The following is a 27,701-nucleotide window of genomic DNA, read 5'->3' as shown; positions in this document are numbered from 1 at the left end:
TCATTTACAAACAAAGCATTTGTGTTTAGTGAGTCCGCCAGATCAGAGGCAGTAGGATTGACCAGGGATGTTCTCTTGATAAGTGTGTGAATTCAACCATTTTCCTGTAAAAATGTAAGGAGTACTTTTGGGTGTCATGGAAAATGTAAGGAGTAAAAAGTACATTATTTTCTTTCGGAATGTAGTGAAGTTGTCAAAAATATAAATAGTAAAGTACAGAAACCCCCCAAAAACGACTTAAGTAGAACTTCAGTGTTTTTACACCACTGAATAGAGTTCACACTGTGGCCTAGCTGAACCCTTAAAAATACAACTGTAGTGATAGAATACGCCAAAGACTTTGCTTTTCAGTAGTCTGCCTATTATTTGGTCCAAAGTTCCTGGTTTGCTGCTGCAATGCTCTGATTCACATGATCTTACCCAAATTTCAGCCTGCCATTTAATAGTCAAAGCTATTGACAACCTTTGTTCTGTATAGTCAAAAACACTATGAGGCCCAACTTGAGTGTTGCCAAATAAATTTAGAGATGAGACACCAATATTTTTGTATTTGTATTTATTATGGATCCTCATTAGTTCCTGTCAATGCAGCAGCTACTCTTCCTCGGGTCCAGACACATTAAGGCTCATCACAAAATAAATAAACCGAACTAAATAAAACAGTACATCATATAACATCACCACACCACTATATATCTACAACACAAAAATGTACAATACCACCATACAACAATAGTCAAATGTATATGTGTATAGAGAGTGTGTGCTAGTGTGTGTGTGAGTATGCGTGTGTGTGTCCCTGTGTATCTCTTCACGGTCCACGCTGTTCCATAAGGTGTAGTTTTATCTGTTTTGTTTATTTAATTTCACTGCTTGCATGAGTTACTTGATGTGGAATAGAGTTCCATGTGATCATGGCTCTGTGTAGTACTGTGCGTTTCCCAGAGTCTGGTCTGGACTTGGGGACTGTGAAGAGACCCTGGTGGCATGTCTATTGGGGTATGCATGGGTGTCTGAGTTTGAACAGACACCTCAGTACTTCCAACATGTCAATCCCTCTCACAAAGACAAGCAGGAATGCAGTCAATCTCTTCTCTACTTTGAGCATGTCATTGATGTTAGCTCTCTGTGTACATTTAAGGGCCAGCCGTGCTGCTCTGTTCTGGGCCAACTGTAATTTGCATATGTCCCTCTTTGTGGCACTTGACCATATGACTGGACAGTAGTCTACGACCTGTAGAACTTGTTTTGTTGATAGTCTAGTTAAGAAAGCAGAGCAACGCTTCATTATGGACAGACCTCTCCCCATTTTAGCTACCATTGCATCAATATGTTTTGACCATGACAGTTTACAATCCAGGGTTATACCAAGCAGTTTAGTCTCTCAACTTGCTACATTTACACATGATTTATTACAATATTTAGTTTAGGGTTTAGTGAATGATTTGTCCCATATAAAATGCTTTTAGCTTTTGAAATATTTAGTTCTAGCCTATTACTTTCCACCCATTCTAAAACTGACTGCAGCTCTTTGTCAAGGGTTGCAGTGATTTCACTTGCTGTGGTAGCTGAAGTGTATAATGTTGAGTCATAAGCATACATACACAGGCTTTACTCAGTGCCAGTGACAGGTCATTAGTAAAGATTGAAAAAAGTAATTGGCCTAGACAACTGCCCTGGGGAATGCCAGACTATCTGTATTATGTTGGAGAGGCTTCCATTAAAATAACACCCTCTGTGTTATTTTAGACAGGTAACTCTTGATCCACAATATAGCAAGGGATGTGAAGATATAACACACGTTTTTCCAGCAGCAGATTATGATGGATAATGTCAAAAGCTGCACTGAAGTCTAACCAAACAGCTCCCAAAAGAATCTCACTGTAATTAACACAAGTCACCTCAACTGTAAATTGAAATGCCTCTTAATGAGTGAAGAACTGACAAACAGGAATGGAAGCCAAGATCACACAGCATATGTAAATATGAAAGTTATATAGTCTTAAAAACAGGTACTGGATTTTTCATCATCCATACATTAAAATTCAATTATGTCCTCTGAATTCAGAGGGGATTTTTTTTACATTGAAATGTTTTGCATGTTAACACACTAGTACTGTACATACCAACATACCAATTTTTATATATACACTGCTCAAAAAATAAAGGGAACACTAAAATAACCCATCCTAGATCTGAATGAATGAAATATTCTAATTAAATACTTTCTTCTTTACATAGTTGAATGTGCTGACAACAAAATCACACAAAAATTATCAATGGAAATCAAATTTATCAACCCATGGAGGTCTGAATTTAGAGTCACACTCAAAAGTGGAAAACCACACTACAGGCTGATCCAACTTTGATGTAATGTCCTTAAAACAAGTCAAAATGAGGCTCAGTAGTGTGTGTGGCCTCCACGTACCTGTATGACCTCCCTACAACGCCTGGGCATGCTCCTGATGAGGTGGCGGATGGTCTCCTGAGGGATCTCCTCCCAGACCTGGACTAAAGCATCCGCCAACTCCTGGACAGTCTGTGGTGCAACGTGGCGTTGGTGGATGGAGCGAGACATGATGTCCAAGATGTGCTCAATTGGATTCAGGTCTGGGGAACGGGCGGGCCAGTCCATAGCATCAATGCCTTCCTCTTTGCAGGAACTGCTGACACACTCCAGCCACATGAGGTCTAGCATTGTCTTGCATTAGGAGGAACCCAGGGCCAACCGCACCAGCATATGGTCTCACAATGGGTCTGAGGATCTCATCTCGGTACCTAATGGCAGTCAGGCTACCTCTGGCAAGCACATGGAGGGCTGTGCGGCCCCCCAAAGAAATGCCACCCCACACCATGACTGACCCACCGCCAAACTGGTCATGCTGGAGGATGTTGCAAGCAGCAGAACGTTCTCCACGGCGTCTCCAGACTCTGTCACGTCTGTCACGTGTGCTCAGTGTGAACCTGCTTTCATCTGTGAAGAGCACAGGGCGCCCGTGGCGAATTTGCCAATCTTGGTGTTCTCTGGCAAATGCCAAACGTCCTGCACGGTGTTGGGCTGTAAGCACAACCCCCACCTGTGGACGTCGGGCCCTCATACCACCCCCATGGAGTCTGTTTCTGACCGTTTGAGCAGACACATGCACATTTGTGGCCTGCTGGAGATAATTTTGCAGGGCTCTGGCAGTGCTCCTCCTGCTCCTCCTTGCACAAAGGCGGAGGTAGCGGTCCTGCTGCTGGGTTGTTGCCCTCCTACGGCCTCCTCCACGTCTCCTGATGTACTGGCCTGTCTCCTGGTAGCTCCTCCATGCTCTGGACACTACACTGACAGACACAGCAAACCTTCTTGCCACAGCTCGCATTGATGTTCCATCCTGGATGAGCTGCACTACCTGAGCCACTTGTGTGGGTTGTAGACTCCATCTCATGCTACCACTAGAGTGAAAGCACCGCCAGCATTCAAAAGTGACCAAAACATCAGCCAGGAAGAATAGGAACTGAGAAGTGGTCTGTGGTCACCACCTGCAGAACCACTCCTCTATTGGGGATGTCTTGCTAATTGCCTATCATTTCCACCTGTTGTCTATTCCATTTACACAACAGCATGTGACATTTATTGTCAATCAGTGTTTCTTCCTAAGTGGACAGTTTGATTTCACAGAAGTGTGATTGACTTGGAGTTACATTGTGTTTTTTAAGTTCCCTTTATTTTTTTGAGCAGTGTATATATAATTTAAAATATATATATATATATTTCCAGAAAATATAGTACTTGTTTTTCTGTGTATATAGATACTTTTGTACCTGTTTCCTCCAGCATCTTCACCATGTCCTTCGCTGTTGTTCTTGGATAGATTTGCACTTTTCGCACCAAAGTACGTTCATCTCTAGGAGACAGAACGTGTCTCCTTCCTGAGAGGTATGACGGCTGTGTGGTCCCATGGTGCTTATACTTGCGTACTATTGTTTGTACAGATGAAGGTGGTACCTTCAGGTGTTTGGAAATTGCTCCCAAGGATGAACCAGACTTGTGGAGGTCATTTTTCTGAGGTCATGGCTGATTTTTTTTGTTGATTTGCCCATGATGTCAAGCAAAGAGGCACTGAGTTTGAAGGTAGGCCTTGAAATACATCCACAGGTACACCTCAAATTGACTGAAATTATGTAAATTATCCTAACAGAAGCTTCTAAAGCCATGACATAATTTTCTGGAATTTTCCAAGCTGTTTAAAGGCACAGCCAACTTAGTGTATGTAAACTTCTGCCCCCCTGGAATTCTGATACAGTGAATTATAAGTGAAATAATCTGTCTGCAAACAATTGTTGGAAAAATTACTTGTGTCATGCACAAAGTAGATGTCCTAACCGACTTGGCAAAACTATAGTTTGTTAACAAGAAATGTGTGCAGTATATATATATATATATATACACACACATATATATATACATATATATATATATATATATATATATATACACACACACACACACACACACACACACACACACACACATTACCGTTCAAAGGTTTGGGGTCACTTAGAAATGTCCTTGTTTTTGAAAGAAAATAATATATTTTGTCCATTCAAATAACATAAAATTGATCAGAAATACAGTGTAGACATTGTTAATGTTGTAAATTACTATTGTAACTGGAAACGGCAGATTTTTTTATGGAATATCTACATAGGCATAGAGGCCCATTATCAGCAACCATCACTCCTGTGTTCCAATGGCACGTTGTGTTAGCTAATCCAAGTTTTTAATTTTAAAAGGCTAATTGATCATTAGAAAACTCTTTTGCAATTATGTTCGCACAGCTGAAAACTGGTGTTCTAATTTCAAGAAGCAATAAAACTGGCCTTCTTTAGACTAATTGAGTATCTGGAGCATCAGCATTTGTGGTTTCGATTACAGGCTCAAAATGGCCAGAAACAAATAACTTTATTCTGAAACTCATCAGTCTATTCTTGTACTGAGAAATGAAGCCTATTCCATGGGAGAAATTGCCAAGAAACTGAAGATCTCATACAATGCTGTGTACTACTCCCTTCACAGAACAGCGCAAACTGGCCCTAACCAGAATTGAAACAGGAGTGGGAGGCCCCGGTGCTCAACTGAGCAAGAGGACAAGTATATTAGAGTGTCTAGTTTGAGAAACAGATGCCTCACAAGTCCTCAACTGGCAGCTTCATTAAATAGTACCCGCAAAACACCCATCCCAACGTCAATAGTGAAGAGGCGACTCCAGGATGCTGGCCTTCTAGGCAGAGTTGCAAAGAAAAAGCCATATCTCAGACTGGCCAATAAAAATAAAAGATTAAGATGGGCAAAAGAACACAGACACTGGACAAAGGCACTCTGCCTCGAAGGCCAGCGTCCCGGAGTCGCCTCTTCACTGTTGAAGTTGAAACCAGTGTTTTGACTAAAGGGGGCACTGTTTTGAAGCTAGAGCGCCTCCATCATGGCACTCTGTGAAACATATTTAGGAAGCTATAGAAATGCATTTGTTAATGTCTACATTTGTTTTTGCCACTTGTATTCTATTACAGACACCTTAATGAATAAATTATATTTATGTGAGCTAAACATTTAAAAATGAAAAGATATATAAAAACATTTTCTTTAAAGTGTGATTTTGAGAAATTTCTAATGTTACTGTCCCCACTATAACAAAACAACTTAAATACATGTAATTGTGTCCTTTAAACATTTAATTGAAATACTGTAGAATTCCATTCATTCCTATGGAGGACTGCTCCCTCTGGGGAGTGAAAATATGGCCGACTGGTGGCTTCAAAGCCCAATACACAGCATCAGCAAACCAAGGTTTATATACATTATTGGTCCGTCCACACACGACATTGTCATTTGAAATCTTTGTGTGAATTCTACACACATAAAGTACAGACACCACCAAGTGGTGGATTTGAATCATGAAATGTAGGCCTACTTTTGCCCCAAGAGGGAGCGCTTTACACACAAATGTGTAATCCATGTTAAGAGTTTGGTAAATAAATTGTCTTTATCAGTTACTGGCTTGGGGTTTTGTGATACTTCATTGTGCCATTACATTATACCTCATGTAATGATTGCAGTGGAGCTACTGGAATATTGCATGAAACATCAAACAAATAAAACACAACAATAATCAAAGTAATTCGGGGCATTTCATGAGAAGGTCTCTGAGTCTCTACTGGAATACACCAGTATCATACATATATTTTCTCAAGTTACATGCCAATTGACAAACCTGTCACAAGGCATGATTCTGCATTTGAAGGTGCAGCCATCAAAACCTCCAATGCCAATTGATTAGCTGCAATAAGTCCACTGACATTGCAAAATTAAGGCTAAAGGCCCATGGCTCAGGTTTGTGCAACATGAGTCACTGTCTTGGGACACAGTGATTGAAAAGGTGACTATTTGATGAGCCCCTAAAGTAGGACAAGTGAGGCTTCGTGAGGAGCAGCTTAAATGTGGATTGGGACACATTTGAAAAAACAGAGCTGAGTTAAAATACTATTTAAGGGTATTTCAATTACTTTCAATTACATTTGAAAGTAAGAATTTAAAAAAATGTAAAAATGAAAACACAAGTAGTTGAATATTGGAATGCATTTGTAAATACACTTGGAAAGTATTGGCATACTTGACAATACTCAAATAGACAGTGCATTTTCAAATATAAATACATACTTTTGGTCATTTGAATCCAGGTCTGTTTGGTATTTGATATAATGTATTTGGAAATAAGTATTTGAAATATGTTCAAATAGTAGGCTTTTTTATAGGATACTTCCGATATAATCTGGCCGAAATCAACTACCTCTTTGAGAATGCTCAAATACACAGAAAATAGGTATCTAAATAGCAAATAATAAAATAGTCCTACACATGTATTTGAACTCAGCTCTGGAGACAAACGCGATTCAAACTCAACAAAGACAAACACTACCAGGATGAAAAGAATATGGTGTGTGAGAGAGGGTGAACTCAGTTGGGCTACCCCCCAAATTTGCTGTACTGGTGTTAGAAATGGGATTGCGCTGCTGGGAGACTGTTGAAAGTGTGTCACATCGGGATTGAGAAACCCCCGATGGCAGTGTGCAATTTCGGGCCGGGCCAATGTAGGCGGAGTCAAACGCGTTTAACCCGAACGCTTCCCGTCTCCTTCAACGTCACCCAAATTGAGGCACAACGTCAACGAAAGCAAACCTTAATTGAGCCTAGCCAACATGGATAAAAATATAGACCATGGAAGTAAGTGAGACTGTCATTATGCATAATGTACTTTGTAATATTCATGTTATACCAGTGCAGTGGTATATTTTTATAATTACCAACAACCGCACTGATGTTAGCATAGCGTTAATTAGCACGTGAGCTAGCTAATTGCCCACAATGAAGGAAACCTACTCGGTTTACATGTACAGTTATGTAATTAATTTGATCGTGATTTTCTGTATGTATGCCTTGTTGTGATTGGCTGCCTCTAAATGTGTAAGATTGATGCAAATCCCTTAGTTACACATAGTAAAGTTACATACAATAATTAAATCACCTGGTCCCAAAATATATGGCAAGTCAAGAAAAGTCATTCTAACTTGTTCACACTGCAAACTGAAGTTAAATAAGAAAAATATAAGGAAAACTTCAAAACATGAATGACTTATGAAGAAAGCATACACATTGCTTTGAAACAGTGTCCAAGGAAACATTTTTGGCATGTGAGTGCATTGATGTGAGAAATGGTGTGTTTGCAGTCGAAAATACATTTTCTGGTCCAGCAACACACATACATGTTGTGAAAAATACTTTGGCTAATTCAGTTCCAACTGTGTTCAAAACTGTTATGCATGCTGAAGTATAAAAAGCTGTTGAATTGTTCTTTTTCTTTACTTTTTTTATGATTTGTTATCATCAACCTACTCTTTCTTAATTTACAGTACGCTCTGTACATTGCAATGGAAGCACAGTGTGATTTCACTGAGGTATGTATGAATTATGAAATTCTCATCACTAGTGTATATAATGTTTTTTGGGATACTCATCCGATTGTGTGATTTTCTTTTTCAAAGGAAAAAATGCAGCAAATTAGGCGGCGGTGGTGCCTAGTTCTCCTGCAGAACTTTCCCATGCAGTAAGTCTTGAACATTATACAAACTTTTCATTTGCATCCTTAAAATCACTTGGTTCACTGTAGGCAGACTGACCTGAGTACATGTTCATGTTCCAATTTGTAAGTCGCTCTGGATAAGAGCGTCTGCTAAATGACTTAAATGTAAATGTAAATGTTCATATTGAATGCATGTCATTCACTCACTAAGGTCTGAAGAAGAGAGGTTGAAAGATCGAAAACAAAACACACTACAGGGAGGTGTGATATGATGAGTGGTATAGTCTTAAACCAATGTTTAAAGACTTAAACTGCCCCCCCCCCCCCCCCCAATATATTTCAGGAGGATGTAGAAGACGCCTCCCCCCAAGAAGTCACAACATGTCACATCAGCATCCAGCTCTGCAGGATCAGGTACTGTATAGGCTATTAGCTAAATTAAGGTGTATTATTGTACACACATCCATAGAGGTTCCCTTGCATTACTTAATGACCACAATCTGTTTCTTTTCTTTCTAGACGATACTGAAAACAAAACACGACGAGCTGTGAACTGGGTATTAGTCTACTGTGTGTAATGCTGAAGGCTTGATGCATGGCAAGATATAATAGTTGTGATGACTTGATGAGTAGTTATAGATATCACTGAAAACCCCTTTAGTAATAGTGGCTTTTGTTTGCAAGGTTGGTATTGTGAAAGTAGGGTGTAATTTGACTTGATGAGCCAATACTCTTAATATTTATTCTTCCTTTTTCTTCAAGGAAGCAGATGTTCTTCTAAGGGACACCCTAGAGGCAGCGAACATTTAAAGGCACTGTTTCCCTCCCTAGTGTAATTGGGATGGACGGGGAAGACCGCATTACAATCCTTAAAGAACTACGGTTGTATGATGGCCTGGATGAAGAGGAACATATTCTCCTCAAGGAACCCTTCATGTTCCAGAGAGATTATGAGATATTCTATGTGGAGGCCGTTGACAACAAGAACATTACTGTCTTTGCCTCTTTTGAGGAGCAGGAGTGAAGCCATTTTTGAGGAGTAGTCAAACCTTGTTTTTGTCTGCTGTTTCAATTGTTAATTGTGTTATGTTGTTTAGTAAAGATGACATAGAAGTCACCCGAGTCTCTGATCTCTGTACTGGAGCTGGTATAACTTAATGTACAAAGCACCTTCAGCTATTCAGTATGTCTACTATATAGTTTAGTCTGTCTCCATTCTCATTGGGAAAGTAAATAGCATTATAAATCAGGGTAGGTAGTAACTGTATGTATGTGTGTATGCTCAATTAAATAATATAAAGTTAACATTTATCAACACAATTTTAACAGTACATGACATAAGTCTGTACACTGCAACAATATCAGTAGCTTGTCTAAAGTATAGCATGAAGCAAAAAGTGTTACAACACATCTAGTACCACTTTGTATAATTATTTCTTACAGTTTCAAAAATGAAATACGTTTGTATTCAATGCGTGCCTTGTGCAAACTTACGTGTTAGTATTCAGTGTGTGACTGTCAAACGTTTGACTCCGACCACATTGAGACCGGCCCTGAATTGCACACTGCAGTCAGGTGTACTTGTCAGGACTTGCACTTTCCAAAGGAAGGGACAGAGATTTGCAAAATTTCTGTATTTGAAATACGAATTTCAATTCTGAGTATTTTGTCATTTGTAGTACACTGGGCTGAACTAAACTCAAATGTATTTTGTAACAAGATACTTTAGAGAGCTGTAGGTATATGTGAATTTATACTTTCAAAATAAATACTTTTCTATACCATTTATTTTTAGTGGTTCACAACTGGCCCCCTCTCACTCTGCATTGGTATCAGAATGTCTTGGCACTATGGTGTGATAAGAGCATCTACTAAATGACCTATACTTGTATATATAAAAATGGACAATTGCAAAGCATTTCAGGCTCTGTGTGTAGCTAACTGACCCTCTCTGCCAATTCATCGCCATTTACTCGTCTCACCAGTTGTCTTAGCTCTCCCAATCAACACCTGTGATTGCTCTATACCTTTCTCAGTATGCCTTGTATACTGTTGTTTAGGGCAGCTCTCGTTGTTTTATTTTACTGAGGAGCCCCTAGTCCTGCTCAACATGCCTCAGATAGCCCCCTTGTCCCACCCCCCACACATGCGGAGCCCACACTTAGCTTAACTGGCGCCTCTAGAGATGCAACCTCTCATCGTCACTCAATGCCTAGGGTTTACCCCCATTGTACTTGCACCCTACCATATCCTTGTCTGTACACTATGCCCTGAATCTATTCTACCACGCCCAGAAATCTGCTCTTTTTATTCTCTGTTCCCAAAGCACTAGACGACCAGTTATTTTGGCCTTTAGCTGTATCCTTATCCTACTCCTCCTCTGTTCCTCTGGTGATGTAGAGATTAACCCAGGCCCTGTGTGTCCCCAGGCGCTCTCATTTGTTGACTTCTGCAACTGTAAAAGCCTTGGGTTCCTGAATGTTAACATCAGAAGCCTCCCTAAGTTCGCTTTATTCACTGCTTTAGCACACTCCACCAACCCTGATGTCCTAGCTGTGTCTGAATCCTGGCTTAGGAAGGCCCCCAAAAATTCTGAAATTTCCACCCCCAATTACAACATTTCCGTCAAGACAGAACTGCAAAAGTGAGCGGAATTGCAATCTACTGTAGAGATAGCCTGCAGAGTTCTGTCATACTATCTAGGTCTATGCCTAAACATGTCAAGCTTCTACTTTTAAAGATCCATCTCTCCAGAAATAAGTCCCTCACTGTTGTCTTGTTATAGATCCCACTCAGCTCTCGGCTGGACACCATATGTGAATTGATTGCCCCCCCTCTATCGTCAGAGTTCTTACTGCTCGGTGACTGGGATAAACTCATCCTGTTTTACAATCCGATCTAGATGCCCTCAATCTCACACAAATTATCAAGGAACCTACCAGGTACAACCCTAAATCCGTAAACATGGGCACCCTCATAGATATCCTAACCAACTTGCCCTCTAAATACACCTCTGCTGTTTTCAACCAGTATCTCAGCGATCACTGCCTCATTGCATGCGCCCGTTATGGGTCCGCGGTCAAACGACCACCCCTCATCACTGTCAAACGCTCCCTAAAATACTTTAGTGAGCAGGCCTTTCTAATCGACCTGGCCCGGGTATCCTGGAAGGATATTGACCTCATCCTGTCAGTAGAGGATGCCTGGTTGTTATTTAAAAGTGCTTTCCTCACCCTCTTAAATAAGCATGGCCCATTCAAAAAATGTAGAACTAAGAACCGATATAGCCCTTGGTTCACTCCACACTTGACCGCTCTTGACCAGCATAAAAACACCCTGTGGCGTACTGCACTAGATTCGAATAGTCCCCACTATATGCAACTTTTCAGGGAAGTCAGGAACCAATACACACAGTTAGGAAAGCAAAGGTAAGCCTTTTCAAACAGAAATTTGCATCCTGCAGCACTAATTCCAAAAAGTTTTGAGACATTGGAGAATAAGATTACCTCCTCTCAGCTGCCCACTGCACTGAGACTAGGAAACACTGTCACCACTGATAAATCCACAACAATCGATTATTTCAATAGGCATTTCTTTGCAGGTGGCCATGCTTTCCACCTGGCTACCCCATCCCTGGCCAACAGCTCAGCCCGCCCCCCACTTCTCCTTCACCCAAATCCAGACAGCTGATGTTCTGAAAGAGCTGCAAAATCTGGATCCCTACAAATCAGCTGGGCTAGACAATCTGGACCCTCTCTTCCTAAAATTATCCACCGCCATTGTTGCAACCCCTATTACTAGTCTTTTCACCCTCTCTTTTGTATCGTCTGAGATTCCTAAAGATTGGAAAGCGGCGCGGTCATCCTTCTCTTCAAAAGGGGAAGACACTCTAAACCCAAACTGTTATAGACCTATATCCATCCTGCCCGGCCTTTCTAAAGTCTTCGAAAGCCAAGTGAACAAACAGATCACAGACTATTTCGAATCCCACCTTCTTCGCTATGCAATCTGGTTTCCGAGCTGGTCACGGGTGCACCTCAGCCACTCTCAAGGCTTTCAACTCGATCAATCACCATATTCTTATCGGCAGACTCAACAGCCTTGGTTTCTCAAATGACTGCCTCTCCTGGTACACCAACTACTTCTCAGATTGAGTTCAGTGTGTCAAATCGGAGGGCCTGTTGTCCGGACCTCTGGCAGTCTCTATGGGGGTGCCACAGGGTTCAATTCCTGGGCAGACTCTTTTCTCTGTATATATCAATGATGTCGCTCTTGCTGCGGGTGATTCTTTGATCCACCTCTACGCAGATGACACCATTCTGTATACATCTGGTCCCTCTTTGGACACTGTGTTAACAAACCTCCAAATGAGCCTCAATGCCATACAACACTACTCCTGTGGCCTCCAACTGCTCTTAAATGCTAGTAAAACGAAATGCATGCTCTTCAACCGATCACTTCCCACACCCGCCCGCCTGACCAGCGTCACTACTCTGGACGGTTCTGACTTAGAATATGTGGACAACTTTAAATACCTAGGTATTTAGGTAAATAGCTAGACTGTAAACTCTCCTTCCAGACTCACATTAAGCATCTCCAATCCAAAATTAATCTAGAATCGGCTTCCTATTTCACAACAAAGCCTCCTTCACTCATGCTGCCAAACATACCCTCGTAAAACTGACTGTCCTACCGATCCTTGATTTCGATTATGTCATTTACAAAATAGCCTCCAACACTCTACTCAGCAAATTGGATGCAGTCTATCTTCAAGCGTCAGCTGTCAGAGCAGCTTTCCGATCCCTGCAGCTATACACAGCCCATCTGTAAATAGCCCATGCAACCAAATACCTACCTCATCCCCATATTTGTTTTTGTTTTTCTGCTCTTTTGCACACCAGTATTTCTACTTGCACATCCTCATCTACACATATATCACTTCAGTGTAAATTGCTAAATTGTAATTACTTCGCCACTATTGGCCTATTTATTGCCTTACCTCCTTACTTAATTTGCACACACTGTATACAGATTTTCTATTGTGTTGTTGACTGTACGTTTGTTTGTCCCATGTGTAACTCTGTTGTTTTTGTCGCCCTGTTTTGCTTTATCTTGGCCAGGTGGCAGTTGTAAATGAGAACTTGTTCTCAACTGGCCTACCTGGTTAAATAAAAGTTAAATAAAAAAATGCTGAGTATTATTCTCATTGACCTCTGCCTGACATCAATAATAATACCCAGTGTTGCTTGCAGTTCCTTTTGGTATGTTCATTTTCATATATACACTTACATTTTGGTCATTTAGCACACACTCTTATCCGGAGTTATTTACAGTCAGTGAATTCAACTAAGGTAGATAAACGTCAACATATAACAGTTATAGCAAGTAAAACGTTTCTGTAACCATTACTGAGAATGTTGTTGCTCTTCTGGCCAGCTAGTTATTAAAAATGTAGGTTATTTCTATATCTTAAAATACATGTATTTTAATTAAATACAAATATTTTGTAGTTAATTTTAATACATTGATCTTTATTGTATTTTATAATTATATTTAGTCATTTTTGTCCATCCCTGGGAAGTTAGTAGTTTAAGTGTTCGATTGACAGTCGCATGGACCCAAATTCCAATTCACTGCAACACCAAACCTCTAAAATCAGACTCCCAGATAATACTGTTTTTCACACGTTGCCATGTCAGAGAAAGAGTATGGAGAACCTGAGCCTATTTGTCCCTAAATAATATATCGTGGACAGATTGCGTAAATGTAAATAAAACATACATTTAATCGAGCAAATTTTAGTCTGGGTTAAACGAGATTACGTCCTAACAGTAGCAAATGAATCCATGTTCTCTGGGCAGTAGAACTACATATCCCAGAAGGCAATAGAGAAACATTGTCCTTCTCCAAGTATCTACTGTAGCTAGCTAGGTACTCCCGAACTGTCTGTGTTTGTTTTAAGAGAGTGCTGCTAAACTGTAACATTCCAAATGTTGATCCCCTCGAGTGATGGTAATAGCTTTTTTTTCTAGCATTCATTGAAGACTGAGGAGCGTAGCGACAGACATATTTTATGTATCACAACTGTGATTGACAGCGAGCGAGTTTGTTTTGCTAGCGAACTAGCCATCTCTTCCGTGGAATCTCGGATAAACCAGCAAATTAGCAGTAACTCGCTAGTTTATGTAGCACCTGTGGAAAAGGTTACTCGAGGGAGCTAATGACAACATCGGCTGGGGTAATGGGTCTGCTGTCTTGAAACATTAACTTGGAATACGATGCCTGGCTTGCTGGCTAGTAGGATAGGAACTGGATAGGAAGGTAAGTAAGGCTACTAGTACGGGAGCTAGCCAACGTTAACTATCTCACATCACTGAGACACTGCTAGCTAGGGCTGGAAAGAAGTTGGCAAGTTCGATAGCTGACGTTAGCTAAGACAGTCGTTTGCTAGAGGACACTGGTTATCAAACTAGCTATTTGCCGTTCGAAGTTTGTCATGCCATATTTTGTTTGTGTTGACAGCGACAATGTGATGCAGTGATTTTGCTACGGAATTCCCCACGGCAGTAACGTTGCCCGCTTGCACTGCGATATCGCTTGCACAATCGCCCCTTTAAATTAACAGTGGACTTTTTGGACTGTTGGTGTCTGAAATCCATGCACAGGGCACAACCTATACGTCAAGTAAACAAACATTAGTGATACTGATGCAAATAATTGAACAGTGGAAATCTGAATAAGTGAGACCATAAGAGAATTCACTGAAACGGAGCAGCAAATCACATTGACGCTCACTGATGCGCCCTTGTCCAATAACTTGCAATGGCAATTACAACTTGAAGACTGGGACCATTTGCATACCATATTCGGTTGGAAGTTTAAAGCAGTAAAGAGAAGAGCGTTCTCCCCATTGTGCCTCATTACAGACTCAAATACCTACTGCAATGGAGGTGGTAGGTGGGGGAAATGTGCAGAAAGTCACTCCTTTAGCTAGAGAATTATCCCGACTCTTCAACAGCTACAATAAACACTCCATACAACTGAAAAAGAATCTGAAGGAGACCAACGCATTTTTCCGGGAAATAAAACGCAACTACAGTAACGCCTGCGCATCGGCCGCCAGCTCGGAGGCAGCTGCTCTGGAGGCAGGTAAGAATGTAAACCTGTTCACATTTGTTACCAATAATTACCGCTTTTCTCGGCATCATCGCAACAGAATGTTCAGTAAAACTTCCACATTCCTCAGAAAACGGCATGCTTATCCAAACATGCATATCTAACTAGACCATATTAAGTGATTAGGTTGTCACATCATGTCACACACACTTTAGTACTTCAGGTTACTTTTATCCAAGTAGCTACAGTACTTATATTATAATATGCCTGTTACTGAAGGACCCTGTCTGATTATTTTACATTATACAGACTTGGCCTTCATTGAGAGCCACCACTCACAAGTTTTGTAATGTGCTTATTGGTTCCAGTGTGAAACCCTATTAACTTTGGACAAGCCCCATAAACATAGACAACAAGCAGAGGAATGTCAGTCATTCTAGAATGAGTTTGAGTGGGAACTCTTCCGATTGTGGTCATTCAAGGTGGACTGAATTAGGTACAGCAGACTCTGCACATCCCATAATGTTCCAATTAGGAATGTGCACAAGTGCTGCTGACGTCAGGCAATTCCTAAAGGGCCCACATGTTTCTGACCTGTACCCAATTCATATACGGTGGTGGGATGCCATATACAGGTGGATATTGTTAAAAGTTTAACTGTCATCTGAATGGAAGTAATGAGGTAGGGTAAATGGCCTAGGGTCTGCCTATTCCCCCACTGGAAAAAACAACTGTTGGCCGGACAGAGATTTCTTTGGCAACACGTCGACTGTAGAAAATGTGTTAAATAGGATTTAGAGGGAAAATTAACAGATTAGGGCCAGCTAAAGTCTATCTCAACAGTATGACCTGACAAAGGGCACCCAGTATGCTGAGAGGCAAAAGGAAACATGTACTGATGATAAATAACATAGTAGGCTACATATCCATTTGCTGTAAGCCATCCTAATTTCATAATTTTAAACTCTGCACTAGTCACTGCACTAGTTAATTTGGGGATAGCCTGACCTTGAAATGTGTGCGGGCTGATGAGCAGGGTGTGAGTGTGATTCTCACGTTCCTGTCTAGGAGTTGTGAGTTCTTTTGAGCCTCTGTCTAATAGGGCTGTCATTCAAGCCCACCTACCTGTCCACTAAGGTATGTTTGTGGGTTTAGTGTCGCCACTAAACCCATTTAAATTTACACACACATTTACCAAGAATGTTTCAACATCCTCAATCTAGTGCATCTAGAATGTCAAATTTAATGTGAAAAGCAAATCTATCCTTTCCATCAAGTAGGGCTATAAATATCTCTTTCAGTCTAACAACAAACCACAGAGAGGTTGCCATGCCAGATTACATGTTTCAAGCTCTAGTAACATGCTACAAAATGTGACCAGTCATCACTGAATGGAAAGTGCAGCTGTTTAATCTAATTCCAAGTGGATGTTTTTATTAAGCCTATAGGCCTATTTTTATACAAAACCTTATGAACTCAGTCACCGCTTTTAGAATCAGACACACACACACACACGGCTGGTCTTTCTGGCCTCAACTAAAAACCTTATGAATGCCATAGTTGTGATAAAATGAGCTTCCACCTCCTTAAGCAAGGCGTCTTAAGTGAACTTGAATAAAATACCTAATTAGATGTAGAAAACAGTACAGTAGGTATTTAAATATATATATAATTTCTACTGTGGTTCAATCATCCATTGGATTATAAGGCCTACTGCGTGCAAAATGTTTTAGGCCAAACACCATGCAGAGTAATACCAGATAAACAGCTGCAGAGGAAACAGTGTTGGGTTGGAGAAAGAGGGAGTGAATATAAGGGGTGGGGAGGGAAAGAGAGAAACAGAGTAGAGCAGTCCATTGCTGGCATTGTCTTTGTCTGTTGTATAACTGCTTTAGAACGTGACTCAGCATCATGGAGGATTATGACCATTTCCTGTGATTCATTTAGGTTGAAGATGACAAAGGTTTAAACAACGGGATTCTAATATCCCATAACTCTTCGCAACAATGGGGAAGATTTCTAAACAATGGGACTAGCAATTAGAGTGAAAATTACTAAAGAGAATGTTAGCAGTACAGAAAGTTCGCCATCAAAGTGGAAAATAAACACAATTATAGTGCATTTCAGCTTACTCAGCAAATGCATAGTATAACTGTTTTATTGTCATTCTAATCATTTAAACATTTTTCAAATGATCTACACCCACTTTATTACTTGATTTCCCGACCGCTGGTCATGTTTTCTATGCTAATCCTGTAGAATCAGCAACGGCGCTGGTTTAATTATAAAAAATGTATATATTTATTGAACGCTCCCACATGGACTTATTACGTTGTCTTAACCTGTATGTGCATTTGGAAAGTATTCAGACCCCTTTACTTTTTCTACATTTTGTTATGTTACAGCCTTATTCTAAAATGTATTAAATTGTTTCTCCCCCTCATCATTCTACACACAATACCCCATAATGACAAAGCAAAAACAGGTTTTTAGAAATGTTTTTCAATTTACACTAAATTAAAAACTGAAATCACATTTACATAGTTATTCAGACTAGAGGTCGACCGATTAATCGGAATGGCCGATTTAATTGAATTAACAATCGGTATTTTTGGGCGCCGATTTGATAAATCCTTTTTTTTTTTAATACCTTTTATTTAACCAGGCAAGTCAGCTAAGAACACATTCTTATTTTCAATGACGGCCTAGGAACGGTGGGTTAACTGCCTTGTTCAGGGGCAGAACGACAGATTTTCACCTTGTCAGCTCGGGGGATCCATCCTTGCAACATTACAGTTAACTAGTCCAATGCTCTAACCACCTGCCTCTCATTGCACTCCACGAGGAGCCTGCCTGTTACGCAAATGCAGTAGAAGCCAAGGTAAGTTGCTAGCATTAAACTTATAAAAAACAATCAATCATAATCACTAGTTATCACACATGGTTGATGATATTACTAGTTTATCTAGCGTGTCCAGCTTGGCATATAATCAATGCAACGCTGGGGGATGATTTAACAAAAGCGCATTTGCGAAAAAAGCACAATCGTTGGACGACTGTACCTAACCATAAACACATGCCTTTCTTAAAATCAATACACAGAAGTATATATTTTAAACCTGCATATTTAGCTAAAAGAAATCCAGGTTAGCAGGCAATATTAACCAGGTGAAATTGTGTCACTTCTCTTGCGTTCATGGCACGCAGTGTCAGGGTATATGCAACAGTTTGGGCAGCCTGGCTCATTGCGTTCTAATTTGCCAGAATTTTACGTAATTATGACATGGCATTGAAGGTTGTGCAATGTAACAAGTATATTTAGACTTAGGGATGCCACCCTTTAGATAAAATACCGAACGGTTCCGTGTTTCACTGAAATAATAAATCTTTTGTTTCTGGATTCGACCATATTAATGACCAAAGGCTCGTATTTCTGTGTGTTATCATGTTATAATTAAGTCTATGATTTGATAGAGCAGTCTGACTGAGCATTGGTAGGCAGCAGCAGGCTCGTAAGAATGAATTCAAACAGCACTTTCGTGCGTTTTGCCAGCAGCTCTTCGCAAGCACAGCGCTATTTATGACTTCAAGCCTATCAGCCTAATGGCTGGTGTAACCGATGTGAAATGGCTAGCTAGTTAGCGTGGTGCACGCTAATAGCGTTTCAAACGTCACTTGCTCTTGAGACTTGGAGTAGTTATTCCCCTTGCTCTGCAAGGGTCACGGCTTTTGTGGAGCGATGGGTAACGCTGCTTCGAGTGTGGCTGTTGTCGATGTGTTCCTGGTTTGAGCCCAGGTAGTGGCGAGGAGAGGGACGGAAGCTATACTGTTACACTGGCAATACTAAAGTGCCTATAAGAACCTCCAGTAGACAAAGGTATATGAAATACAAATGGTATAGAGAGAAATAGTCCTATAAATACTATATTAACTACAACCTAAAACCTCTTACCTTGGAATATGGAAGTCTCATGTTAAAAGGAACCACCAACTTTCATATGTTCTCATGTTCTGAGCAAGGAACTCAAACGTTAGCTTTTTTACATGGCACATATTGCACTTTTACTTCTCCAACACTTTGTTTTTGCATTATTTAAACCAAATTGAACATGTTTCATTATTTATTTGAGGCTAAATGGATTGTTATTGATGTATTATATTAAGTTAAAATAAGTGTTCATTCAGTATTGTTGTAATTGTCATTATTACAAATAAAAAATAGGCCGATTAATCGGTATCAGCTTTTTTTTGGGGTCCTCCAATAATCGGTATAGGCGTTGAAAAATCACAATCGGTCGACCTCTAATTCAGACCCTTTGCTATGAGACTTGAAATTGAGCTCAGGTGAATCCTGTTTCCATTGATCATCCTTGAGATGTTTCTACAACTTGATTGGAGTCCACCTGTGGTAAAATTCAATTGATTGAACATGATTTGGAAAGGCACACACCTGTCTATATAAGGTCCCGCAGTTGACAGCGCATGTCAGAGCAAAAACCTACCAATGTGATCGAAGGAATTGTCTGTAGAGCTCCAAGACAGGATTGTGTCGAGGCACAGATCTGGGGAAAAGTACCAAAACATTTCTGCAGTATTGAAGGTCCCCAAGAACAGTGGCCTCCATCATTCTTAAATGGAAGAAGGTTGGAACCACCAATACTCTTCCTAGAGCTGGCTGCCTGGCCAAACTGAGCAATCGGGGGAGAAGGGCCTAAGTCAGGGAGGTGACCAAGAACCCGATGGTAACTCTGACACAGTTCCTCTGTGGAGATGGGAGAACCTCCCAGAAGGACAACCATCTCTGCAGCACTCTGCCAATCAGGCCTTTATGGTAGAGTGGCCAGACGGAAGCCACTCCTCAGTAAAAAGCACATGACAGCCCGCTTGGAGTTTGCGAAAAGATACCTAAAGACTTTCAGACCATGAGAAACAACATTCTCTGGTCTGATGAAACCAAGATTGAACTCTTTGGCCTGAATTGCAAGCATCATGTCTGGAGGAAACCTGGTTCATCCATACTGTGAAGTGTGGTGGTGGCAGCATCATGCTGTGGGGATGTTTTTCAGCGGCAGGGACTGGGAGACTAGTCAGGATCGAGGGAAAGATGAACGGAGCAAAGTACAGAGAGATCCTTGATGAAAACCTGCTCCAGAGCACTCATGTCCTCAGACTGGGGTGAGGGATCATCTTCCAACAGGACAATGACCCTAAGTTCACAGCCAAGACAATGCAGGAGGGGCTTCAGGACAAGTCTGTGAATGTCCTTGAGTGGCCCAGTCAGAGCCTGTACTTGAACCCAATATAACCTCTCTGGAGAGACCTGAAAATAGCTGTGCTGGAATGCTCCTCATCCAACATGACAGAGCTTGAGAGGATCTGCAGAGAAGAATGGGAGAAACTACCCAAATACAGGTGTGTCAAGCTTGTAGCATCATACCCAAGAACACTCCAGGCTGTAATAGCTGCTTAAAGTGCTTCAACAAAGTACTGAGTAAAGGGTCTGAATACTTATGTAAATGAAAACATTTCTTAACCTGTTTTTGCTTTGTCATTTTGGGCTATTGTGTGTAGATTGAGGGGGGAAACTATTTCATCATTTTTCGAATAAGGCTGTAACGTAACAAAGTGGAAAAAGTCAAGGAGTCTGAATACTTTCCGAACGCACTGTATTTTCCACCTAACGATGAACCAGGATGTATGGGTTGCCACGGAGATGGGTCAGGAGATAACAGACAAGGGCTTAAGGAGGGGCTTTGAAGTAAACACAATAGATTCTCCCTCTGACCTTTCCTATGCCAGAAGTGCAGAGACAAAGAGATGCAAGACACCAGTTCACAACTGGTTCCGTTATTTCTCTATTGCAAGCCAATCCGTTGGAATTTGCACACATTCAAAGTGGGATATTAGATGTTGTTATAACATTACGTTGTATTATCAACGTATGCAGATTTTTACTAGGCCTAATACCTGAAGAAAAAGGCTTCTTCCTTACCCCTCAGAAGGGAGAGGGACAACAACTCAAGCCCTCCCCCCACCATTACAATTCCCTGTTCCCTGTTTGGAATTGTTAGGTTAGATTACTCGTTGGTTATAACTGCATTGTCGGAACTAGAAGCACAAGCATTTCGCTACACTCGCATTAACATCTGCTAACCATGTGTATGTGACAAATAAAATTGGATTTGATTCCCTTCTATACACCCATATGTTGTTGTCCCTTCTCTTAGGCCAGCTGAGCTGCATCTCCTTCCCCGGCATGAGGAGGAGTTCCTGCAAAGCAACGTGGGCAGCGTCCTCTACATCGTGGTACTTGGTCAGGACTGTGCCGCGCGCTACCAGCTGCTCAACTGCCTGCTGGGGGAGCGGCTCTTGCCCCTGGGGCCTGAGGCGGGCGAGGCCTGCGATGGCGTCCAGGGCACCTCCTGCAAGAGGAGAAAGCTGTGCTTCACCCACGGACGCCAGACGCGACTCAGCCTGGCGCTGCCCGGCCAGTATGAGCTGGTGCACCAGCTGGCGGCCCACTGTGGGCGCTGGGATACGGTTCCCCGGGAGGACCTGGAGATCCAGGAGGAGTGTGAAGACCCCGCCCACAGGCTGGCTGAGCTGGAGATCACCCTGCACCACCCTCTGCTACAGGTACACCTACATTTGCATATGCGAGTAGGATTCCGGTGGTGGGAGTCTTTTTTAATGTATTTGCAATGTAAGCCTACAGGAGAAATGGTCAAAGGTCCTTTTTACTTATTGGTATGCTCATTGACTGACGTTACAGTATTGATTTGATAAATGCCTGATTCGTTGGCTGTCATGAGAGTGAGTCTTGAGTTTTTGATGATACTGTCATCTCACTGATGATATGTTAGTTCTCCCTCTTATGGGAACTAGAATGGCAGGCTTGTTTTTCATCGTCCTCTCCAGGCTGGTAACATTAATAGCACACAAAGGTTACTGCACAGAGTAGATCAGTCCCCATGTTAGTCTGAGCTTTCCCTCTGGTACCAGAGGTTACTTACAGAAGACTAGTGGACTCCTCTACCAGGTGGACAGACACAGCCCATCTTGCTCGGCTGACTAACATGCCTTGGTGTGTGGATTGCACTGTGCTTGCTTGTTGTCAAGTGCGGGTTGAGAAAAGTGGTGCTTAATCCTTCAAACAAAGGCCTCGCTTAGCTGGTCGCCATGGAAGCCAGGCTCCAGACAGCACTGAGACGTATGCGTTAGCTAGGCCCTGCCTGCACTGCCTTATAGACTGCTCGGCCCCCCACCCACCCTCACCTTATGTAATGGCCCTGGTCTGGTGCGATTCACATGACCGGGGCACATAAGGAAAACACTTCCAAAGTTAAACCCTTCACTGCGATGAGGAAGTTGCCATGGTTACGACTGGATCCTTCCATCAGGGCACTGCTTATTAGCCCATGTCATAATTTGCTGTCTGTTTTTTTCCCCCTGTGTTTTGCCAAATTCGTTATGATCGTAAGCTTCTTATTTGGAGAACAAAAAGCTGATATCAGGTTGCCCTGCCCTTAGGTTTTGTCTCTTTTGTGTTAAATTGGCGAGGCAGGATTCTGAGTATAAATGGAGTAGTGACGGAGCCAGTGTAAGTCAATATGTGATGACCTATGTGATTACTCACACATGTTGGGTAGGCTAGGCTGTGGTGTATTTAATAATGTAGTCAGAGCAGTAGTTCAAAGAGTTGCAGCTAGCTGCTGCTGTTTCCTCTGGGGGGCTAGAGGCGGGCAGGCAGGGAAGCAGCTCTCAGCCTACTGTGACATTCACACAGCCATGGCAGAATCAGAGCGCCCTGTTTTGGGAGGCCAGGAGATAAAAGGGCTAACTCGTTAATGACCCTCCTCTGGGCTCCCCACCCCACTCTCCCCAGGTTAGCCACACAGTGACACACATGACTGGGATAGTGCTAACCTATGTATGGATGCGTTTCTCAGATAACCTCCCAGACATAAGTCTGCCACAAGTTCATATAGCCTAGATGTGTTTCTATATCTAAAGAATGTTTTCGACTGAGAATAAAAACTGATTGCTTACATATGCAGATTGTGGGTTGCAACCGTCCATTATTGTCTGATATAGGGGTTAATCCATTTGAATTCAATCACTTTTTGACAGCCTCCCTTATTATTATTATTATTATTATTATTATTAATACTTTTGAGGGGTGCTTATATTTGTCCTGTTGCTGGAATGTTTTTTTTGTTGCATATCCCAACTACACCTGAAACACCCGCAGGGAGTGGGGTCACAGCCAGGGTCGCCATTGTGGAGCAATTGGGGTTAAGTGCCTTGCGCAAGGGTACTGCAACAGATTTTTTTTCTCCTTGTCGGTTCCGGTATTTGAACCAGCAACCTTTTTGATTCAAACACAACTTTCCATACATGTTTGCAAGAAGTGGTCAGAAAGTGACTTTTTGGACTTTGGATAAAGGTGCTCAAAGTTGACCCATTTTCCATACCAGGAGACATCTATGTCTTCATCACTGGAAAAGATAAACGGTTGAGTTTGATATCATTTAAAATCTTACAAACAGGGTTCTCAAACTATTTTATCATTTTTATAATTTTATTGTCATCTAAACACGTGTAAACTCCGGTTTTACACGTTGTAGCTACTTTACATTATGAGTTTTTTTGTTTTACCTGCCATTGGTTGAGGCACAACATGCTCTGGAATAGAGGGTGGGGGTCATTTCAATCACAGAAATAGGTCCATTCTATGAATTCTATCCCATTAGACCACTGCAATTTAGCTGGCACACTTGAAATGCACATTGTATTGATATGGCTGCCAGTCCACCCACGTCAAATGTCAACTTAGAATAGACATGACCATTTATGATCTATATTTTCTATGATTTCAATAGGTTTCATTTACATTACATTTAAGTCATTTAGCAGACGCTCTTATCCAGAGCGACTTACAAATTGGTGCATTCACCTTATGACATCCAGTGGAACAGTAGTGCATCTAAATCTTTTAAGGGGGGGGGGGGGGGGTGTAAGAGGGATTACTTTATCCTATCCTAGGTATTCCTTAATTTCTTAGTTTCTTATGGAGATTTGACAGTATAATTTAAAACAACAGATATTCCCATTCAAGTCAACATTCTCTGATGTGATACAAAAGTTGAAATTTTAATGTTGTTCCCATTTGAGTACGTTTATCAGCCAAAACATGACATCCACCCTGTATTCCAGAGCATTTTGCGTCTGAACCGATGGCGGGCACAACACAACCTCCGATGACAGAAAATACGGGTATGAGAATATAAAAACATCTGAGTTCACGTGTTTGTAGATGGTTGACGTTAAAGGTTAGAAAATGTTATGTTTTATTAACACATTTTTCAAGTAATTATAAAATAGTTTGACAGGGCTGTTTGTAAGCTTTTAAATGATATCCATCTGAACTGTTTATCTTTTCCAGTGTTGACGATACGGATGTCTCGTATGCAAAATAGGTCAACTTTTTGCACCTTTATCTCTTTAATGTTTTGGCATTCAGGTCCAAAAAGTCACTTTCTGACCACTTCTGCACTGGGGAAGTGTAAATCAAAAGGGGTGCTGTCAAAAAGTGATTGAATTCAAATGGATTTACCCATAAGGGTGATAAAATAGTCTTCAAAATATTCCGTAGATATTCAGCAGTTGGACTACATTTGGAAATTGACTGCATTATGGCAATTGAAACATTCTATTTATTTTGATTGGTTGTGAAGAAATGTTTGCAGGCTATCTTTGTTCTGAAGAGACTGCTCAGTTGGCCAACGCTGTTGTTTCTTGGAGATGGGACTGACTGTCTCTTTTGTGTGGCTGTGTTAGTCATTTCTCTCTCTCTCTCTCTCTCTCTCTCTCTCTCTCTCTCTCTCGCTCTTTTACAGTCTGCCCCCCACCCTCCATTTCTCTTCCTCTTTCCCTCGCACGCCCTCTCGTTCTATTTCTGTGGCTGTTACTGTGTAATTCATCAAACGTGGAGTGAAAATGTTTTCTTGCTTGGTTTTCTGTTGCCCTCCCATACCCTTTCCCATGACCAGACAGGTCTGTGTTTGTGTTTATGGCAGCACATACTGCGTCTGAGTTTTGTCCCAGTTAGAAAAACAATAATGTGACTGGTAGTAGTGTATTTGGGGGCCAATGAGGATTGGAGAAATATTGTGTACTACCCTGCATGTTTACTCAACCTAGGAATCTTTTTACTTAAAATAACAGTACCAAAACAAGTGTAAGGACATTTCTCATGCAAGAGAATTATACTTTTGTTGATCAAATCAAATCAAATCAAATTTATTTATATAGCCCTTCGTACATCAGCTGATATCTCAAAGTGCTGTACAGAAACCCAGCCTAAAACCCCAAACAGCAAACAATGCAGGTGTAAAAGCACGGTGGCTAGGAAAAACTCCCTAGTTTTAAAGGCCAAAACCTAGGAAAAAACCTAGCTTTTAGAGGAACCAGGCTATGTGGGGTGGCCAGTCCTCTTCTGGCTGTATCCGGGTAGAGATTATAACAGAACATGACCAAGATGTTCAAATGTTCATAAATGACCAGCATTCAAATAATAATAAGGCAGAACAGTTGAAACTGGAGCAGCAGCACAGTCAGGTGGACTGGGGACAGCAAGGAGTCATCATTCCAGGTAGTCCTGGGGCAAGAAATGTTTCCAGGGCTCAGGTCCTCCGAGAGAGAGCTCAAAGCCAAAGAGAGAATTGGAGATGGGAGAGCATATGTGTGGGTGGCCAGTCCTCTTCTGGCTGTCTCTCGGGTGGAGATTATAACAGAACGTGGCCAAGATGTTCAAATGTTCATAAATGACCAGCATGGTTGAATAATAGTAAGGCAGAACAGTTGAAACTGGAGCAGCAGCATGGCCAGTTTTCTTTGGACTGGGGACAGCAAGGAGTCATCATGACCAGGTAGTCCTGGGACATGGTCCTAGGGCCCAGGCCAGTTGAAACTGGAGCAGCAGCATGGCCAGGTGGACTGGGGACAGCAATTTGTAAGTCGCTCTGGATAAGAGCGTCTGCTAAATGACTTAAATGTAAATGTAAAATGTCATCATGTCATAATTGATACAGGTAACTGCCAAAATAAAGGAAACACTTGAGTAAATGAGGATTCTGGTTGCTCTTGTATGGTGTGGGATTCATTTTCCTACCATGGTTTAGGTCCATTCAACCTTACCCTTAGAGGGTAAGGTAAACACCAATAAATACACAGCCATTCAGAGTGGTCACTTTCAACCTATGGTGAATAATTTCTATCCTGATGGGAGTGGTCTCTTCCAGGATGACAATGCCCCCATCCACAGGGCACGAGTCATCACTGAATGGTTAGATGAGCATGAAAATGATGTAAACCATATGCCATGGCCGTCTCAGTCACCAGATCTCAACCACATTTAACACCTATAAGAATTCTGGAGTGGCTCCTGAGACAGTTTTTCACCACCATCAACAAAACACCAAATTATGGAATTTCTCGTGGAAGAATGGTATCACATCCCTACAATAGAGGTCCAGACACTTGTAGAATGTATACCAAGGTGCATTGAATCTGTTCTGGCGGCTTGTGGTGCCCCAACGCCCTATTAACACATGTTGTATTATTATTATTTAGGCATTTTACATGATTATACAGATAACACAGACAGAACAGGTAGAGGGCAAAACGCACACGGATCCCCTATCAAATCCACCCCCCCCCATGCTTTAACAGAGCCCAACTCCAAAACCAGACTTAAAGCAGGCATGATAGATATACAGTGAGTAATATAATCAAATAGTTAAAAAGATAACAAAGATATTATAAAACAAAGAGTAAAAATAGTGATACAAATTCTAATTTGGGTTGGTTTATGGACTTGTGAAATTAGCTGGGTCCAAGTCTTCTACAAAAGATGGGAAAGGTTGTCAGATATTATAAAATGTAATTGCAGATCCACTAATGGAGTAGCATATTTTCTCTAGCTTGAGATGTTGGATAAAGGAAGTTATGCAATGGTTAAAAGTAAGAGGGAACCGATCTTTCCACTTAAATAGTAGAAGACGTCTAGCTAGAAGAGTAGTACATGCCAGCATGTTGCCATATAACTGTTTAGAGGGGCCTCCAGTGGTGCCACTCAATAGAACTGTTTAGAGGGGCCTCCAGTGGTGCCACTCAATAGAACTGTTTAGAGGGGCCTCCAGTGGTGCCACTCAATAGAACTGTTTAGAGGGGCCTCCAGTGGTGCCACTCAATAGAACTGTTTAGAGGGGCCTCCAGTGGTGCCACTCCCAAAATGCAATAAAGGCAGAAGGTTTCACAGGTCTCGCAAAAAATGATATCCATAAATCTGTCGATTTCGGACATGTCCAAAACATGTGTAATAAAGTATCAGGAGTTTGCTTATATTAGTCACGAGTGAGATCTATTTCTGGTCTAATCTTGGATTATTTAGCCTTTGAACAA

General features: G+C 41.4%; 1 protein-coding gene and 1 long non-coding RNA gene across 4 annotated transcripts in view; both read left to right on the top strand.

Annotated features, from left to right (window-relative positions):
* The first annotated feature begins 7,162 nt into the window (after positions 1 to 7,162).
* LOC115145883 (uncharacterized) lies at positions 7,163 to 9,929 on the top strand. 3 transcript variants are annotated; one of them, XR_003866069.2, is made up of 6 exons: positions 7,163 to 7,264; positions 7,951 to 7,995; positions 8,083 to 8,144; positions 8,464 to 8,534; positions 8,640 to 8,677; positions 8,883 to 9,929. It is a non-coding gene; the product is annotated as an uncharacterized LOC115145883 (long non-coding RNA). The 3 variants fall into 3 exon arrangements; XR_010458722.1 differs by having other exon boundaries at positions 8,640 to 9,929; XR_003866068.2 differs by having other exon boundaries at positions 8,464 to 9,929.
* A 4,072-nt stretch (positions 9,930 to 14,001) lies between these two features.
* Positions 14,002 to 27,701, top strand: part of LOC115139465 (dual serine/threonine and tyrosine protein kinase-like) — a 32,254-nt gene continuing 18,554 nt past the window's right edge. The window contains 4 exon segments of the mRNA XM_029676890.2: positions 14,002 to 14,441; positions 14,643 to 15,269; positions 21,464 to 21,487; positions 21,490 to 21,872. Coding sequence (XP_029532750.2) covers positions 15,065 to 15,269; positions 21,464 to 21,487; positions 21,490 to 21,872 — 612 coding nt within the window. The 5' untranslated portion in view covers positions 14,002 to 14,441; positions 14,643 to 15,064.

This window comes from Oncorhynchus nerka, linkage group LG2 (genome assembly GCF_034236695.1).
Source record: "Oncorhynchus nerka isolate Pitt River linkage group LG2, Oner_Uvic_2.0, whole genome shotgun sequence".
Classification (NCBI taxonomy): domain Eukaryota; kingdom Metazoa; phylum Chordata; class Actinopteri; order Salmoniformes; family Salmonidae; genus Oncorhynchus; species Oncorhynchus nerka.
This window is presented reverse-complemented; position numbering and strand designations above follow the sequence as displayed.